Below are 17,779 nucleotides of genomic sequence, written 5' to 3'. Positions count from 1 at the left end.
GATGCCGACGTGACAGCGGTGAGCACAAGGGCTGTTGCCCTTTCAAACATGGCCTCAGTGCATGCCAGTGCTTTTGAGGCTGGAGTAGCTGCCGCTTGCACCCTGTGGCTTCTGCGTTTTTTGGTATGCTAGGAGGAGAAGCCCTGTTCATTTTGTCTTTCTGCAGCCAGCAAGGGGGCTTCTGCACAACATTTCCTGGCCTTTTCCAGCACAGGATGGGATTGTGATCCACTTGTAGTTTTCCCTGTCTGCAGCAGCAAGAGCAAAGGCCTTGGCGGCTCTTTGCTACTTGTCCATTTCAGAGCTTGCAAGAAATAAAAGCTGCGTTTTGCAGAGACAAGGTTGCTTGCTGATAGCAGGCAAGGAGGAATGTCAAATTCCTAGCCGTATAGCGTTGTGTTGAATTGGCCCGTTTTAATCTGGTTGGAGTGACTTAGAATGCCATTGCTAAGAGAGCTGATGAGTTCTCCTTAGAAGATGTGGTTGTAGGTGTCAGGAGAACTGGGTTTAGAATGCTAGGTAACGGCGTGTCCCTCATGCTTCTCTCTTGCCACAGGTGACGAAAGGAACAGCCGTCTCTCCTGTGGCTCCATCGGCTCCCGGACAAGAAGGCAAAGAGGAGCAAAGGGAGGGAGAGAAGCAGAATCGTCCGTGTGTGGTCACAGCCCCGGCTGATCCTTGCAAGAGAGTAAGTGCCAGCTGTGGGTGGCGCTGTCTTTAGGGCAAGGCAGAGGAGCAAGTTTGTCAGCAGGCAGCGCTTGCTGTTGCAGGCCGAGGAGTCTGAGTGCTGGAGTCCTGCAGGACGTAGTCATTTCCTGCAGGCCGTGCCAGCTGGAAATTGGCCTTTGCCCAGTCATGTTGAGGCACCGAAGAGCTGGGGGCTCTGGGTGAGCTTTTGGCTGCCTGGCTGAGTGCAGCTCTATGTCTGGGCTTCTGCAGTGCATTGGCCAAGGGCACAGGTGGTGGTGCTGGCGACCCCAGGGCTTTGCTTGTTTGTTTTTCCTTCGTGGAAATGTGTGTTTGGCTTGTGGAAGTATTCTGCAGTTTTCTTGAGCAGTTCTTCATTTGTACAGCCTCTTTTGGCCCAGCTGTGTGTTGGCTTTTGATAAGCTGCAAGGAGATGAGTGTGCTGTGCGTGAAGCTGTGGGGGGCAATTCTTGTGCCGTGTGGCCAAGGAAAGGAAGTGCGTAGTTGCGAAGGCTTCTTGTGAGGCAAAAGGCAGAAGCGGGGAGTTTCTGTGGATCCCTTCTGCGGTGAAGTCTGCAGCTTTGGCAAGTGCACTGGAGCCTGGAGTGGGGGTGAAGCTGGAAGTCCTTGAGTGCTGTGTTGCGTTGTAGAGAAGAGGAAGGAGATGTTGAAATGGAGGATGCAGTATTTGAAGTCAGATGGGCAAGAGTGTGTCTGGCGAGCTGCGTGGGCCAAAAGGAGGCAGGGCTGCTGGTGGTCCAGAGCAGCTGCACGTGAGGCAGCGTGTGGGCAGGCGGCCAAGAAGGCCAAGGGCATGGTGGGCTGTGTCAGCAGCAGAGGAGCAGCAGGAGCAGGGCAGTGAGCGCCGGCCTGTGCTGGGCAGCGCTGGGGCCGCAGCTGCAGTGAGTGCTGTGTGCAGTTGTGGGCCCCTGTGAAGCAGCAAGTCATTGAGGGGCTGGAGCGTGTGGCCAGAAGGAGACGGGAGGTGGGCAAGGGTGTGGAGCATAAGCCCAGGGAGGAGGTGCTGAGGGAGCTGTCGCCTGGACAAGGGGAGTCTCGTGAGGGACCTTCAGGCAGACATCCATAGATGCCGACGTGACAGCGGTGAGCACAAGGGCTGTTGCCCTTTCAAACATGGCCTCAGTGCATGCCAGTGCTTTTGAGGCTGGAGTAGCTGCCGCTTGCACCCTGTGGCTTCTGCGTTTTTTGGTATGCTAGGAGGAGAAGCCCTGTTCATTTTGTCTTTGTGCAGCCAGCAAGGGGGCTTCTGCACAACATTTCCTGCCCTTTTCCAGCACAGGATGGGATTGTGATCCACTTGTAGTTTTCCCTGTCTGCAGCAGCAAGAGCAAAGGCCTTGGCGGATCTTTGCTACTTGTCCATTTCAGAGCTTGCAAGAAATAAAAGCTGCGTTTTGCAGAGACAAGGTTGCTTGCTGATAGCAGGCAAGGAGGAATGTGAAATTCCTAGCCATATAGCGTTGTGTTGAATTGGCCCATTTTCATCTGGTTGGAGTGACTTAGAATGCCATTGCTAAGACAGCTGATGAGTTCTCCTTAGAAGATGTGGTTGTAGGTGCCAGGAGAACTGGGTTTAGAATGCTAGGTAACGGCGTGTCCCTCATGCTTCTCTCTTGCCACAGGTGACGAAAGGAACAGCCGTCTCTCCCGTGGCTCCCTCTGCTCCCGGACAAGAAGGCAAAGAGGAGCAAAGGGAGGGAGAGAAGCAGAATCGTCCGTGTGTGGTGACAGCCCTGGCTGATCCTTGCAAGAGAGTAAGTGCCAGCTGTGGGTGGCGCTGTCTTTAGGGCAAGGCAGAGGTGCAAGTTTGTCAGCAGGCAGCACTTGCTGTTGCAGGCCGAGGAGGCTGAGTGCTGGAGTCCTGCAGGACGTAGTTATTTCCTGCAAGCAGTGCCAGCTGGAAATTGGCCTTTGCCCAGTCATGTTGAGGCACCGAAGAGCTGGGGGCTCTGGGTGAGCTTTTGGCTGCCTGGCTGAGTGCAGCTCTATGTCTGGGCTTCTGCAGTGCATTGGCCAAGGGCACAGGTGGTGGTGCTGGCGACCCCAGGGCTTTGTTTGTTTGTTTTTCCTTTGTGGAAAGGTGTGTTGGCTTGTGGAAGTGTTCTGCAGTTTTCTTGAGCAGTTCTTCATTTGTACAGCCTTTTTTGGCTTTTGATAAGCTGCAAGGAGATGAGTGTGCTGTGCGTGAAGCTGTGGGGGCCCATCTTTGTGCCGTGTGGCCAAGGAAAGGAAGCGCGTATTGGCTTAGGCTTCTTGTGAGGCAAAAGGCAGAAGCGGGGAGTTTCTGTGGATCCCTTTTGCGCTGAAGTCTGCAGCTTTGGCAAGTGCACTGGAGCCTGGAGTGGGGGTGAAGCTGGAAGTCCTTGAGTGCTGTGTTGCGTTGTAGAGAAGAGGAAGGAGATGTTGAAATGGAGGATGCAGTATTTGAAGTCAGATGGGCAAGAGTGTGTCTGGCGAGCTGCGTGGGCCAAAAGGAGGCAGGGCTGCTGGTGGTCCAGAGCAGCTGGACGTGAGGCAGCGTGTGGGCAGGCGGCCAAGAAGGCCAAGGGCATGGTGGGCTGTGTCAGCAGCAGAGGGGCAGCAGGAGCAGGGCAGTGAGCGCCGGCCTGTGCTGGGCAGCGCTGCGGCCGCAGCTGCAGTGAGTGCTGTGTGCAGTTGTGGGCCCCTGTGAAGCAGCAAGTCATTGAGGGGCTGGAGCGTGTGGCCAGAAGGAGACGGGAGGTGGGCAAGGGTGTGGAGCATAAGCCCAGGGAGGAGGTGCTGAGGGAGCTGTCGCCTGGACAAGGGGAGTCTCGTGAGGGACCTTCAGGCAGACTTCCATAGATGCCGACGTGACAGCGGTGAGCACAAGGGCTGTTGCCCTGTCAAACATGGCCTCAGTGCATGCCAGTGCTTTTGAGGCTGGAGTAGCTGCCGCTTGCACCCTGTGGCTTCTGCGTTTTTTGGTATGCTAGGAGGAGAAGCCCTGTTCATTTTGTCTTTCTGCAGCCAGCAAGGGGGCTTCTGTACAACATTTCCTGGCCTTTTCCAGCACAGGATGGGATTGTGATCCACTTGTAGTTTTCCCAGTCTGCAGCAGCAAGAGCAAAGGCCTTGGCGGCTCTTTGCTACTTGTCCATTTCAGAGCTTGCAAGAAATAAAAGCTGCGTTTTGCAGAGACAAGGTTGCTTGCTGATAGCAGGCAAGGAGGAATGTGAAATTCCTAGCCGTATAGCGTTGTGTTGAATTGGCCCGTTTTAATCTGGTTGGAGTGACTTAGAATGCCATTGCTAAGAGAGCTGATGAGTTCTCCTTAGAAGATGTGGTTGTAGGTGTCAGGAGAACTGGGTTTAGAATGCTAGGTAACGGCGTGTCCCTCATGCTTCTCTCTTGCCACAGGTGACGAAAGGAACAGCCGTCTCTCCCGTGGCTCCCTCTGCTCCCGGACAAGAAGGCAAAGAGGAGCAAAGGGAGCGAGAGAAGCAGAAGCGTCCGTTTGTGGTGACAGCCCCGGCTGATCCTTGCAAGAGAGTAAGTGCCAGCTGTGGGTGGCGCTGTCTTTAGGGCAAGGCAGAGGTGCAAGTTTGTGAGCAGGCAGCACTTGCTGTTGCTGGCCGAGGAGGCTGAGTGCTGGAGTCCTGCAGGACGTAGTTATTTCCTGCAAGCAGTGCCAGCTGGAAATTGGCCTTTGCCCAGTCATGTTGAGGCACCGAAGAGCTGGGGGCTCTGGGTGAGCTTTTGGCTGCCTGGCTGAGTGCAGCTCTATGCCTGGGCTTCTGCAGTGCATTGGCCAAGGGCACAGGTGGTGGTGCTGGCGACCCCAGGGCTTTGCTTGTTTGTTTTTCCTTCGTGGAAATGTGTGTTTGGCTTGTGGAAGTGTTCTGCAGTTTTCTTGAGCAGTTCTTCATTTGTACAGCCTTTTTTGGCTTTTGATAGGCTGCAAGGAGATGAGTGTGCTGTGCGTGAAGCTGTGGGGGCCCATCTTTGTGCCGTGTGGCCAAGGAAAGGAAGCGCGTATTGGTTTAGGCTTCTTGTGAGGCAAAAGGCAGAAGCGGGGATTTTCTGTGGATCCCTTTTGCGCTGAAGTCTGCAGCTTTGACAAGTGCACTGGAGCCTGGAGTGGGGGTGAAGCTGGAAGTCCTTGAGTGCTGTGTTGCGTTGTAGAGAAGAGGAAGGAGATGTTGAAATGGAGGATGCAGTATTTGAAGTCAGATGGGCAAGAGTGTGTCTGGCGAGCTGCGTGGGCCAAAAGGAGGTAGGGCTGCTGGTGGTCCAGAGCAGCTGCACGTGAGGCAGCGTGTGGGCAGGCGGCCAAGAAGGCCAAGGGCAGGGTGGGCTGTGTCAGCAGCAGAGGGGCAGCAGGAGCAGGGCAGTGAGCACCGGCCTGTGCTGGGCAGCGCTGGGGCCGCAGCTGCAGTGAGTGCTGTGTGCAGTTGTGGGCCCCTGTGAAGCAGCAAGTCATTGAGGGGCTGGAGCGTGTGGCCAGAAGGAGACGGGAGGTGGGCAAGGGTGTGGAGCATAAGCCCAGGGAGGAGGTGCTGAGGGAGCTGTCGCCTGGACAAGGGGAGTCTCGTGAGGGACCTTCAGGCAGACGTCCATAGATGCCGACGTGACAGCGGTGAGCACAAGGGCTGTTGCCCTTTCAAACATGGCCTCAGTGCATGCCAGTGCTTTTGAGGCTGGAGTAGCTGCCGCTTGCACCCTGTGGCTTCTGCGTTTTTTGGTATGCTAGGAGGAGAAGCCCTGTTCATTTTGTCTTTCTGCAGCCAGCAAGGGGGCTTCTGCACAACATTTCCTGCCCTTTTCCAGCACAGGATGGGATTGTGATCCACTTGTAGTTTTCCCTGTCTGCAGCAGCAAGAGCAAAGGCCTTGGCGGCTCTTTGCTACTTGTCCATTTCAGAGCTTGCAAGAAATAAAAGCTGCGTTTTGCAGAGACAAGGTTGCTTGCTGATAGCAGGCAAGGAGGAATGTGAAATTCCTAGCCATATAGCGTTGTGTTGAATTGGCCCGTTTTAATCTGGTTGGAGTGACTTAGAATGCCATTGCTAAGACAGCTGATGAGTTCTCCTTAGAAGATGTGGTTGTAGGTGTCAGGAGAACTGGGTTTAGAATGCTAGGTAACGGCGTGTCCCTCATGCTTCTCTCTTGCCACAGGTGACGAAAGGAACAGCCGTCTCTCCTGTGGCTCCATCTGCTCCCGGACAAGAAGGCAAAGAGGAGCAAAGGGAGGGAGAGAAGCAGAATCGTCCGTGTGTGGTCACAGCCCCGGCTGATCCTTGCAAGAGAGTAAGTGCCAGCTGTGGGTGGCGCTGTCTTTAGGGCAAGGCAGAGGAGCAAGTTTGTCAGCAGGCAGCGCTTGCTGTTGCAGGCCGAGGAGTCTGAGTGCTGGAGTCCTGCAGGACGTAGTCATTTCCTGCAGGCCGTGCCAGCTGGAAATTGGCCTTTGCCCAGTCATGTTGAGGCACCGAAGAGCTGGGGGCTCTGGGTGAGCTTTTGGCTGCCTGGCTGAGTGCAGCTCTATGTCTGGGCTTCTGCAGTGCATTGGCCAAGGGCACAGGTGGTGGTGCTGGCGACCCCAGGGCTTTGCTTGTTTGTTTTTCCTTCGTGGAAATGTGTGTTTGGCTTGTGGAAGTATTCTGCAGTTTTCTTGAGCAGTTCTTCATTTGTACAGCCTCTTTTGGCCCAGCTGTGTGTTGGCTTTTGATAAGCTGCAAGGAGATGAGTGTGCTGTGCGTGAAGCTGTGGGGGGCAATTCTTGTGCCGTGTGGCCAAGCAAAGGAAGCGCGTAGTTGCGAAGGCTTCTTGTGAGGCAAAAGGCAGAAGCGGGGAGTTTCTGTGGATCCCTTCTGCGGTGAAGTCTGCAGCTTTGGCAAGTGCACTGGAGCCTGGAGTGGGGGTGAAGCTGGAAGTCCTTGAGTGCTGTGTTGCGTTGTAGAGTAGAGGAAAGAGATGTTGAAATGGAGGATGCAGTATTTGAAGTCAGATGGGCAAGAGTGTGTCTGGCGAGCTGCGTGGGCCAAAAGGAGGCAGAGCTGCTGGTGGTCCAGAGCAGCTGCACGTGAGGCAGCGTGTGGGCAGGCGGCCAAGAAGGCCAAGGGCATGGTGGGCTGTGTCAGCAGCAGAGGAGCAGCAGGAGCAGGGCAGTGAGCGCCGGCCTGTGCTTGGCAGCGCTGCGGCCGCAGCTGCAGTGAGTGCTGTGTGCAGTTGTGGGCCCCTGTGAAGCAGCAAGTCATTGAGGGGCTGGAGCGTGTGGCCAGAAGGAGACGGGAGGTGGGCAAGGGTGTGGAGCATAAGCCCAGGGAGGAGGTGCTGAGGGAGCTGTCGCCTGGACAAGGGGAGTCTCGTGAGGGACCTTCAGGCAGACGTCCATAGATGCCGACGTGACAGCGGTGAGCACAAGGGCTGTTGCCCTTTCAAACATGGCCTCAGTGCATGCCAGTGCTTTTGAGGCTGGAGTAGCTGCCGCTTGCACCCTGTGGCTTCTGCGTTTTTTGGTATGCTAGGAGGAGAAGCCCTGTTCATTTTGTCTTTCTGCAGCCAGCAAGGGGGCTTCTGCACAACATTTCCTGGCCTTTTCCAGCACAGGATGGGATTGTGATCCACTTGTAGTTTTCCCTGTCTGCAGCAGCAAGAGCAAAGGCCTTGGCGGCTCTTTGCTACTTGTCCATTTCAGAGCTTGCAAGAAATAAAAGCTGCGTTTTGCAGAGACAAGGTTGCTTGCTGATAGCAGGCAAGGAGGAATGTGAAATTCCTAGCCATATAGCGTTGTGTTGAATTGGCCCATTTTCATCTGGTTGGAGTGACTTAGAATGCCATTGCTAAGAGAGCTGATGAGTTCTCCTTAGAAGATGTGGTTGTAGGTGTCAGGAGAACTGGGTTTAGAATGCTAGGTAACGGCGTGTCCCTCATGCTTCTCTCTTGCCACAGGTGACGAAAGGAACAGCCGTCTCTCCCGTGGCTCCCTCTGCTCCCGGACAAGAAGGCAAAGAGGAGCAAAGGGAGGGAGAGAAGCAGAATCGTCCGTGTGTGGTCACAGCCCCGGCTGATCCTTGCAAGAGAGTAAGTGCCAGCTGTGGGTGGCGCTGTCTTTAGGGCAAGGCAGAGGTGCAAGTTTGTGAGCAGGCAGCACTTGCTGTTGCAGGCCGAGGAGGCTGAGTGCTGGAGTCCTGCAGGACGTAGTTATTTCCTGCAAGCAGTGCCAGCTGGAAATTGGCCTTTGCCCAGTCATGTTGAGGCACCGAAGAGCTGGGGGCTCTGGGTGAGCTTTTGGCTGCCTGGCTGAGTGCAGCTCTATGTCTGGGCTTCTGCAGTGCATTGGCCAAGGGCACAGGTGGTGGTGCTGGCGACCCCAGGGCTTTGTTTGTTTGTTTTTCCTTTGTGGAAAGGTGTGTTGGCTTGTGGAAGTGTTCTGCAGTTTTCTTGAGCAGTTCTTCATTTGTACAGCCTTTTTTGGCTTTTGATAAGCTGCAAGGAGATGAGTGTGCTGTGCGTGAAGCTGTGGGGGCCCATCTTTGTGCCGTGTGGCCAAGGAAAGGAAGCGCGTATTGGCTTAGGCTTCTTGTGAGGCAAAAGGCAGAAGCGGGGAGATTCTGTGGATCCCTTTTGCGCTGAAGTCTGCAGCTTTGACAAGTGCACTGGAGCCTGGAGTGGGGGTGAAGCTGGAAGTCCTTGAGTGCTGTGTTGCGTTGTAGAGAAGAGGAAGGAGATGTTGAAATGGAGGATGCAGTATTTGAAGTCAGATGGGCAAGAGTGTGTCTGGCGAGCTGCGTGGGCCAAAAGGAGGTAGGGCTGCTGGTGGTCCAGAGCAGCTGCATGTGAGGCAGCGTGTGGGCAGGCGGCCAAGAAGGCCAAGGGCATGGTGGGCTGTGTCAGCAGCAGAGGGCAGCAGGAGCAGGGCAGTGAGCGCCGGCCTGTGCTGGGCAGCGCTGCGGCCGCAGCTGCAGTGAGTGCTGTGTGCAGTTGTGGGCCCCTGTGAAGCAGCAAGTCATTGAGGGGCTGGAGCGTGTGGCCAGAAGGAGACGGGAGGTGGGCAAGGGTGTGGAGCATAAGCCCAGGGAGGAGGTGCTGAGGGAGCTGTCGCCTGGACAAGGGGAGTCTCGTGAGGGACCTTCAGGCAGACGTCCATAGATGCCGACGTGACAGCGGTGAGCACAAGGGCTGTTGCCCTGTCAAACATGGCCTCAGTGCATGCCAGTGCTTTTGAGGCTGGAGTAGCTGCCGCTTGCACCCTGTGGCTTCTGCGTTTTTTGGTATGCTAGGAGGAGAAGCCCTGTTCATTTTGTCTTTCTGCAGCCAGCAAGGGGGCTTCTGCACAACATTTCCTGCCCTTTTCCAGCACAGGATGGGATTGTGATCCACTTGTAGTTTTCCCTGTCTGCAGCAGCAAGAGCAAAGGCCTTGGCGGCTCTTTGCTACTTGTCCATTTCAGAGCTTGCAAGAAATAAAAGCTGCGTTTTGCAGAGACAAGGTTGCTTGCTGATAGCAGGCAAGGAGGAATGTCAAATTCCTAGCCGTATAGCGTTGTGTTGAATTGGCCCGTTTTAATCTGGTTGGAGTGACTTAGAATGCCATTGCTAAGACAGCTGATGAGTTCTCCTTAGAAGATGTGGTTGTAGGTGTCAGGAGAACTGGGTTTAGAATGCTAGGTAACGGCGTGTCCCTCATGCTTCTCTCTTGCCACAGGTGACGAAAGGAACAGCCGTCTCTCCCGTGGCTCCCTCTGCTCCCGGACAAGAAGGCAAAGAGGAGCAAAGGGAGCGAGAGAAGCAGAAGCATCCGTCTGTGGTGACAGCCCCGGCTGATCCTTGCAAGAGAGTAAGTGCCAGCTGTGGGTGGCGCTGTCTTTAGGGCAAGGCAGAGGTGCAAGTTTGTGAGCAGGCAGCACTTGCTGTTGCTGGCCGAGGAGGCTGAGTGCTGGAGTCCTGCAGGACGTAGTCATTTCCTGCAGGCCGTGCCAGCTGGAAATTGGCCTTTGCCCAGTCATGTTGAGGCACCGAAGACTGGGGGCTCTGGGTGAGCTTTTGGCTGCCTGGCTGAGTGCAGCTCTATGTCTGGGCTTCTGCAGTGCTTTGGCCAAGGGCACAGGTGGTGGTGCTGGCGACCCCAGGGCTTTGTTTGTTTGTTTTTCCTTTGTGGAAAGGTGTGTTGGCTTGTGGAAGTGTTCTGCAGTTTTCTTGAGCAGTTCTTCATTTGTACAGCCTCTTTGGGCCCAGCTGTGTGTTGGCTTTTGATAAGCTGCAAGGAGATGAGTGTGCTGTGCGTGAATCTGTGGGGGGGGGGGCATTCTTGTGCCGTGTGGCCAAGCAAAGGAAGCGCGTAGTTGCGAAGGCTTCTTGTGAGGCAAAAGGCAGAAGCGGGGAGTTTCTGTGGATCCCTTCTGCGGTGAAGTCTGCAGCTTTGGCAAGTGCACTGGAGCCTGGAGTGGGGGTGAAGCTGGAAGTCCTTGAGTGCTGTGTTGCGTTGTAGAGAAGAGGAAGGAGATGTTGAAATGGAGGATGCAGTATTTGAAGTCAGATGGGCAAGAGTGTGTCTGGCGAGCTGCGTGGGCCAAAAGGAGGCAGGGCTGCTGGTGGTCCAGAGCAGCTGCACGTGAGGCAGCGTGTGGGCAGGCGGCCAAGAAGGCCAAGGGCATGGTGGGCTGTGTCAGCAGCAGAGGGGCAGCAGGAGCAGGGCAGTGAGCGCCGGCCTGTGCTGGGCAGCGCTGGGGCCGCAGCTGCAGTGAGTGCTGTGTGCAGTTGTGGGCCCCTGTGAAGCAGCAAGTCATTGAGGGGCTGGAGCGTGTGGCCAGAAGGAGACGGGAGGTGGGCAAGGGTGTGGAGCATAAGCCCAGGGAGGAGGTGCTGAGGGAGCTGTCGCCTGGACAAGGGGAGTCTCGTGAGGGACCTTCAGGCAGACGTCCATAGATGCCGACGTGACAGCGGTGAGCACAAGGGCTGTTGCCCTTTCAAACATGGCCTCAGTGCATGCCAGTGCTTTTGAGGCTGGAGTAGCTGCCGCTTGCACCCTGTGGCTTCTGCGTTTTTTGGTATGCTAGGAGGAGAAGCCCTGTTCATTTTGTCTTTCTGCAGCCAGCAAGGGGGCTTCTGTACAACATTTCCTGGCCTTTTCCAGCACAGGATGGGATTGTGATCCACTTGTAGTTTTCCCTGTCTGCAGCAGCAAGAGCAAAGGCCTTGGCGGCTCTTTGCTACTTGTCCATTTCAGAGCTTGCAAGAAATAAAAGCTGCGTTTTGCAGAGACAAGGTTGCTTGCTGATAGCAGGCAAGGAGGAATGTGAAATTCCTAGCCATATAGCGTTGTGTTGAATTGGCCCATTTTCATCTGGTTGGAGTGACTTAGAATGCCATTGCTAAGAGAGCTGATGAGTTCTCCTTAGAAGATGTGGTTGTAGGTGCCAGGAGAACTGGGTTTAGAATGCTAGGTAACGGCGTGTCCCTCATGCTTCTCTCTTGCCACAGGTGACGAAAGGAACAGCCGTCTCTCCCGTGGCTCCCTCTGCTCCCGGACAAGAAGGCAAAGAGGAGCAAAGGGAGGGAGAGAAGCAGAATCGTCCGTGTGTGGTGACAGCCCTGGCTGATCCTTGCAAGAGAGTAAGTGCCAGCTGTGGGTGGCGCTGTCTTTAGGGCAAGGCAGAGGTGCAAGTTTGTGAGCAGGCAGCACTTGCTGTTGCTGGCCGAGGAGGCTGAGTGCTGGAGTCCTGCAGGACGTAGTTATTTCCTGCAAGCAGTGCCAGCTGGAAATTGGCCTTTGCCCAGTCATGTTGAGGCACCGAAGAGCTGGGGGCTCTGGGTGAGCTTTTGGCTGCCTGGCTGAGTGCAGCTCTATGTCTGGGCTTCTGCAGTGCATTGGCCAAGGGCACAGGTGGTGGTGCTGGCGACCCCAGGGCTTTGTTTGTTTGTTTTTCCTTTGTGGAAAGGTGTGTTGGCTTGTGGAAGTGTTCTGCAGTTTTCTTGAGCAGTTCTTCATTTGTACAGCCTTTTTTGGCTTTTGATAGGCTGCAAGGAGATGAGTGTGCTGTGCGTGAAGCTGTGGGGGGCATTCTTGTGCCGTGTGGCCAAGGAAAGGAAGCGCGTAGTTGCGAAGGCTTCTTGTGAGGCAAAAGGCAGAAGCGGGGAGTTTCTGTGGATCCCTTTTGCGGTGAAGTCTGCAGCTTTGGCAAGTGCACTGGAGCCTGGAGTGGGGGTGAAGCTGGAAGTCCTTGAGTGCTGTGTTGCGTTGTAGAGAAGAGGAAGGAGATGTTGAAATGGAGGATGCAGTATTTGAAGTCAGATGGGCAAGAGTGTGTCTGGCGAGCTGCGTGGGACAAAATGAGGCAGGGCTGCTGGTGGTCCAGAGCAGCTGCACGTGAGGCAGCGTGTGGGCAGGCGGCCAAGAAGGCCAAGGGCATGGTGGGCTGTGTCAGCAGCAGAGGGCAGCAGGAGCAGGGCAGTGAGCACCGGCCTGTGCTGGGCAGCGCTGCGGCCGCAGCTGCAGTGAGTGCTGTGTGCAGTTGTGGGCCCCTGTGAAGCAGCAAGTCATTGAGGGGCTGGAGCGTGTGGCCAGAAGGAGACGGGAGGTGGGCAAGGGTGTGGAGCATAAGCCCAGGGAGGAGGTGCTGAGGGAGCTGTCGCCTGGACAAGGGGAGTCTCGTGAGGGACCTTCAGGCAGACGTCCATAGATGCTGACGTGACAGCGGTGAGCACAAGGGCTGTTGCCCTGTCAAACATGGCCTCAGTGCATGCCAGTGCTTTTGAGGCTGGAATAGCTGCTGCTTGCACCCTGTGGCTTCTGCGTTTTTTGGTATGCTAGGAGGAGAAGCCCTGTTCATTTTGTCTTTCTGCAGCCAGCAAGGGGGCTTCTGTACAACATTTCCTGGCCTTTTCCAGCACAGGATGGGATTATGATCCACTTGTAGTTTTCCCAGTCTGCAGCAGCAAGAGCAAAGGCCTTGGCGGCTCTTTGCTACTTGTCCATTTCAGAGCTTGCAAGAAATAAAAGCTGCGTTTTGCAGAGACAAGGTTGCTTGCTGATAGCAGGCAAGGAGGAATGTGAAATTCCTAGCCATATAGCGTTGTGTTGAATTGGCCCATTTTAATCTGGTTGGAGTGACTTAGAATGCCATTGCTAAGAGAGCTGATGAGTTCTCCTTAGAAGATGTGGTTGTAGTTGCCAGGAGAACTAGGTTTAGAATGCTAGGTAACGGCATGTCCCTCATGCTTCTCTCTTTCTACAGGTGACAAAAGGAACAGCCGTCTCTCCCGTGGCTCCCTCTGCTCCCGGACAAGAAGGCAAAGAGGAGCAAAGGGAGCGAGAGAAGCAGAAGCGTCCGTTTGTGGTGACAGCCCCGGCTGATCCTTGCAAGAGAGTAAGTGCCAGCTGTGGGTGGCGCTGTCTTTAGGGCAAGGCAGAGGTGCAAGTTTGTGAGCAGGCAGCACTTGCTGTTGCTGGCCGAGGAGGCTGAGTGCTGGAGTCCTGCAGGACGTAGTTATTTCCTGCAAGCAGTGCCAGCTGGAAATTGGCCTTTGCCCAGTCATGTTGAGGCATCGAAGACTGGGGGCTCTGGGTGAGCTTTTGGCTGCCTGGCTGAGTGCAGCTCTATGCCTGGGCTTCTGCAGTGCATTGGCCAAGGGCACAGGTGGTGGTGCTGGCGACCCCAGGGCTTTGCTTGTTTGTTTTTCGTTCGTGGAAATGTGTGTTTGGCTTGTGGAAGTGTTCTGCAGTTTTCTTGAGCAGTTCTTCATTTGTACAGCCTTTTTTGGCTTTTGATAGGCTGCAAGGAGATGAGTGTGCTGTGCGTGAAGCTGTGGGGGCCCATCTTTGTGCCGTGTGGCCAAGGAAAGGAAGCGCGTATTGGCTTAGGCTTCTTGTGAGGCAAAAGGCAGAAGCGGGGAGTTTCTGTGGATCCCTTTTGCGCTGAAGTCTGCAGCTTTGACAAGTGCACTGGAGCCTGGAGTGGGGGTGAAGCTGGAAGTCCTTGAGTGCTGTGTTGCGTTGTAGAGAAGAGGAAGGAGATGTTGAAATGGAGGATGCAGTATTTGAAGTCAGATGGGCAAGAGTGTGTCTGGCGAGCTGCGTGGGCCAAAAGGAGGCAGGGCTGCTGGTGGTCCAGAGCAGCTGCACGTGAGGCAGCGTGTGGGCAGGCGGCCAAGAAGGCCAAGGGCATGGTGGGCTGTGTCAGCAGCAGAGGGCAGCAGGAGCAGGGCAGTGAGCACCGGCCTGTGCTGGGCAGCGCTGGGGCCGCAGCTGCAGTGAGTGCTGTGTGCAGTTGTGGGCCCCTGTGAAGCAGCAAGTCATTGAGGGGCTGGAGCGTGTGGCCAGAAGGAGACGGGAGGTGGGCAAGGGTGTGGAGCATAAGCCCAGGGAGGAGGTGCTGAGGGAGCTGTCGCCTGGACAAGGGGAGTCTCGTGAGGGACCTTCAGGCAGACTTCCATAGATGCTGACGTGACAGCGGTGAGCACAAGGGCTGTTGCCCTGTCAAACATGGCCTCAGTGCATGCCAGTGCTTTTGAGACTGGAGTAGCTGCCGCTTGCACCCTGTGGCTTCTGCGTTTTTTGGTATGCTAGGAGGAGAAGCCCTGTTCATTTTGTCTTTCTGCAGCCAGCAAGGGGGCTTCTGCACAACATTTCCTGGCCTTTTCCAGCACAGGATGGGATTGTGATCCACTTGTAGTTTTCCCAGTCTGCAGCAGCAAGAGCAAAGGCCTTGGCGGCTCTTTGCTACTTGTCCATTTCAGAGCTTGCAAGAAATAAAAGCTGCGTTTTGCAGAGACAAGGTTGCTTGCTGATAGCAGGCAAGGAGGAATGTGAAATTCCTAGCCGTATAGCGTTGTGTTGAATTGGCCCGTTTTAATCTGGTTGGAGTGACTTAGAATGCCATTGCTAAGAGAGCTGATGAGTTCTCCTTAGAAGATGTGGTTGTAGGTGTCAGGAGAACTGGGTTTAGAATGCTAGGTAACGGCGTGTCCCTCATGCTTCTCTCTTGCCACAGGTGACGAAAGGAACAGCCGTCTCTCCTGTGGCTCCCTCTGCTCCCGGACAAGAAGGCAAAGAGGAGCAAAGGGAGGGAGAGAAGCAGAATCGTCCGTGTGTGGTCACAGCCCCGGCTGATCCTTGCAAGAGAGTAAGTGCCAGCTGTGGGTGGCGCTGTCTTTAGGGCAAGGCAGAGGAGCAAGTTTGTCAGCAGGCAGCGCTTGCTGTTGCAGGCCGAGGAGTCTGAGTGCTGGAGTCCTGCAGGACGTAGTCATTTCCTGCAGGCCGTGCCAGCTGGAAATTGGCCTTTGCCCAGTCATGTTGAGGCACCGAAGAGCTGGGGGCTCTGGGTGAGCTTTTGGCTGCCTGGCTGAGTGCAGCTCTATGTCTGGGCTTCTGCAGTGCATTGGCCAAGGGCACAGGTGGTGGTGCTGGCGACCCCAGGGCTTTGCTTGTTTGTTTTTCCTTCGTGGAAATGTGTGTTTGGCTTGTGGAAGTATTCTGCAGTTTTCTTGAGCAGTTCTTCATTTGTACAGCCTCTTTTGGCCCAGCTGTGTGTTGGCTTTTGATAAGCTGCAAGGAGATGACTGTGCTGTGCGTGAAGCTGTGGGGGGCAATTCTTGTGCCGTGTGGCCAAGCAAAGGAAGCGCGTAGTTGCGAAGGCTTCTTGTGAGGCAAAAGGCAGAAGCGGGGAGTTTCTGTGGATCCCTTCTGCGGTGAAGTCTGCTGCTTTGGCAAGTGCACTGGAGCCTGGAGTGGGGGTGAAGCTGGAAGTCCTTGAGTGCTGTGTTGCGTTGTAGAGAAGAGGAAGGAGATGTTGAAATGGAGGATGCAGTATTTGAAGTCAGATGGGCAAGAGTGTGTCTGGCGAGCTGCGTGGGCCAAAAGGAGGCAGGGCTGCTGGTGGTCCAGAGCAGCTGCACGTGAGGCAGCGTGTGGGCAGGCGGCCAAGAAGGCCAAGGGCATGGTGGGCTGTGTCAGCAGCAGAGGAGCAGCAGGAGCAGGGCAGTGAGCGCCGGCCTGTGCTGGGCAGCGCTGGGGCCGCAGCTGCAGTGAGTGCTGTGTGCAGTTGTGGGCCCCTGTGAAGCAGCAAGTCATTGAGGGGCTGGAGCGTGTGGCCAGAAGGAGACGGGAGGTGGGCAAGGGTGTGGAGCATAAGCCCAGGGAGGAGGTGCTGAGGGAGCTGTCGCCTGGACAAGGGGAGTCTCGTGAGGGACCTTCAGGCAGACGTCCATAGATGCTGACGTGACAGCGGTGAGCACAAGGGCTGTTGCCCTGTCAAACATGGCCTCAGTGCATGCCAGTGCTTTTGAGGCTGGAATAGCTGCTGCTTGCACCCTGTGGCTTCTGCGTTTTTTGGTATGCTAGGAGGAGAAGCCCTGTTCATTTTGTCTTTCTGCAGCCAGCAAGGGGGCTTCTGTACAACATTTCCTGGCCTTTTCCAGCACAGGATGGGATTATGATCCACTTGTAGTTTTCCCAGTCTGCAGCAGCAAGAGCAAAGGCCTTGGCGGCTCTTTGCTACTTGTCCATTTCAGAGCTTGCAAGAAATAAAAGCTGCGTTTTGCAGAGACAAGGTTGCTTGCTGATAGCAGGCAAGGAGGAATGTGAAATTCCTAGCCATATAGCGTTGTGTTGAATTGGCCCATTTTCATCTGGTTGGAGTGACTTAGAATGCCATTGCTAAGAGAGCTGATGAGTTCTCCTTAGAAGATGTGGTTGTAGTTGCCAGGAGAACTAGGTTTAGAATGCTAGGTAACGGCATGTCCCTCATGCTTCTCTCTTTCTACAGGTGACAAAAGGAACAGCCGTCTCTCCCGTGGCTCCCTCTGCTCCCGGACAAGAAGGCAAAGAGGAGCAAAGGGAGCGAGAGAAGCAGAAGCGTCCGTTTGTGGTGACAGCCCCGGCTGATCCTTGCAAGAGAGTAAGTGCCAGCTGTGGGTGGCGCTGTCTTTAGGGCAAGGCAGAGGTGCAAGTTTGTGAGCAGGCAGCACTTGCTGTTGCTGGCCGAGGAGGCTGAGTGCTGGAGTCCTGCAGGACGTAGTTATTTCCTGCAAGCAGTGCCAGCTGGAAATTGGCCTTTGCCCAGTCATGTTGAGGCATCGAAGACTGGGGGCTCTGGGTGAGCTTTTGGCTGCCTGGCTGAGTGCAGCTCTATGCCTGGGCTTCTGCAGTGCATTGGCCAAGGGCACAGGTGGTGGTGCTGGCGACCCCAGGGCTTTGCTTGTTTGTTTTTCGTTCGTGGAAATGTGTGTTTGGCTTGTGGAAGTGTTCTGCAGTTTTCTTGAGCAGTTCTTCATTTGTACAGCCTTTTTTGGCTTTTGATAGGCTGCAAGGAGATGAGTGTGCTGTGCGTGAAGCTGTGGGGGCCCATCTTTGTGCCGTGTGGCCAAGGAAAGGAAGCGCGTATTGGCTTAGGCTTCTTGTGAGGCAAAAGGCAGAAGCGGGGAGTTTCTGTGGATCCCTTTTGCGCTGAAGTCTGCAGCTTTGACAAGTGCACTGGAGCCTGGAGTGGGGGTGAAGCTGGAAGTCCTTGAGTGCTGTGTTGCGTTGTAGAGAAGAGGAAGGAGATGTTGAAATGGAGGATGCAGTATTTGAAGTCAGATGGGCAAGAGTGTGTCTGGCGAGCTGCGTGGGCCAAAAGGAGGCAGGGCTGCTGGTGGTCCAGAGCAGCTGCACGTGAGGCAGCGTGTGGGCAGGCGGCCAAGAAGGCCAAGGGCATGGTGGGCTGTGTCAGCAGCAGAGGGCAGCAGGAGCAGGGCAGTGAGCACCGGCCTGTGCTGGGCAGCGCTGGGGCCGCAGCTGCAGTGAGTGCTGTGTGCAGTTGTGGGCCCCTGTGAAGCAGCAAGTCATTGAGGGGCTGGAGCGTGTGGCCAGAAGGAGACGGGAGGTGGGCAAGGGTGTGGAGCATAAGCCCAGGGAGGAGGTGCTGAGGGAGCTGTCGCCTGGACAAGGGGAGTCTCGTGAGGGACCTTCAGGCAGACTTCCATAGATGCTGACGTGACAGCGGTGAGCACAAGGGCTGTTGCCCTGTCAAACATGGCCTCAGTGCATGCCAGTGCTTTTGAGACTGGAGTAGCTGCCGCTTGCACCCTGTGGCTTCTGCGTTTTTTGGTATGCTAGGAGGAGAAGCCCTGTTCATTT

At 55.4% G+C, this 17,779-nt stretch overlaps 1 protein-coding gene across 19 annotated transcripts in view; it reads left to right on the top strand.

Annotated features, from left to right (window-relative positions):
* Nucleotides 1-17,779, top strand: part of LOC135290684 (proteoglycan 4-like) — a 137,524-nt gene that overhangs the window by 15,573 nt on the left and 104,172 nt on the right. For 11 of the 19 annotated variants that reach the window (XM_064404615.1, XM_064404616.1, XM_064404612.1 and 8 more), the window contains 10 exons: nt 557-688; nt 2,330-2,461; nt 4,086-4,217; nt 5,843-5,974; nt 7,616-7,747; nt 9,371-9,502; nt 11,146-11,277; nt 12,900-13,031; nt 14,655-14,786; nt 16,428-16,559. In XM_064404615.1, coding sequence (XP_064260685.1) covers nt 557-688; nt 2,330-2,461; nt 4,086-4,217; nt 5,843-5,974; nt 7,616-7,747; nt 9,371-9,502; nt 11,146-11,277; nt 12,900-13,031; nt 14,655-14,786; nt 16,428-16,559 — 1,320 coding nt within the window. The remainder of the gene's footprint in view (nt 1-556; nt 689-2,329; nt 2,462-4,085; nt 4,218-5,842; nt 5,975-7,615; nt 7,748-9,370; nt 9,503-11,145; nt 11,278-12,899; nt 13,032-14,654; nt 14,787-16,427; nt 16,560-17,779) is intronic. The other 8 variants (XM_064404617.1, XM_064404608.1, XM_064404607.1 and 5 more) reach the window with 8 other exon arrangements.

Source organism: Passer domesticus, chromosome Z (assembly GCF_036417665.1).
Source record: "Passer domesticus isolate bPasDom1 chromosome Z, bPasDom1.hap1, whole genome shotgun sequence".
NCBI classification, from domain to species: domain Eukaryota; kingdom Metazoa; phylum Chordata; class Aves; order Passeriformes; family Passeridae; genus Passer; species Passer domesticus.
The sequence above is the reverse complement of the archived record's forward strand: the minus strand, read 5'-3'. Positions and strand labels throughout refer to the sequence as shown.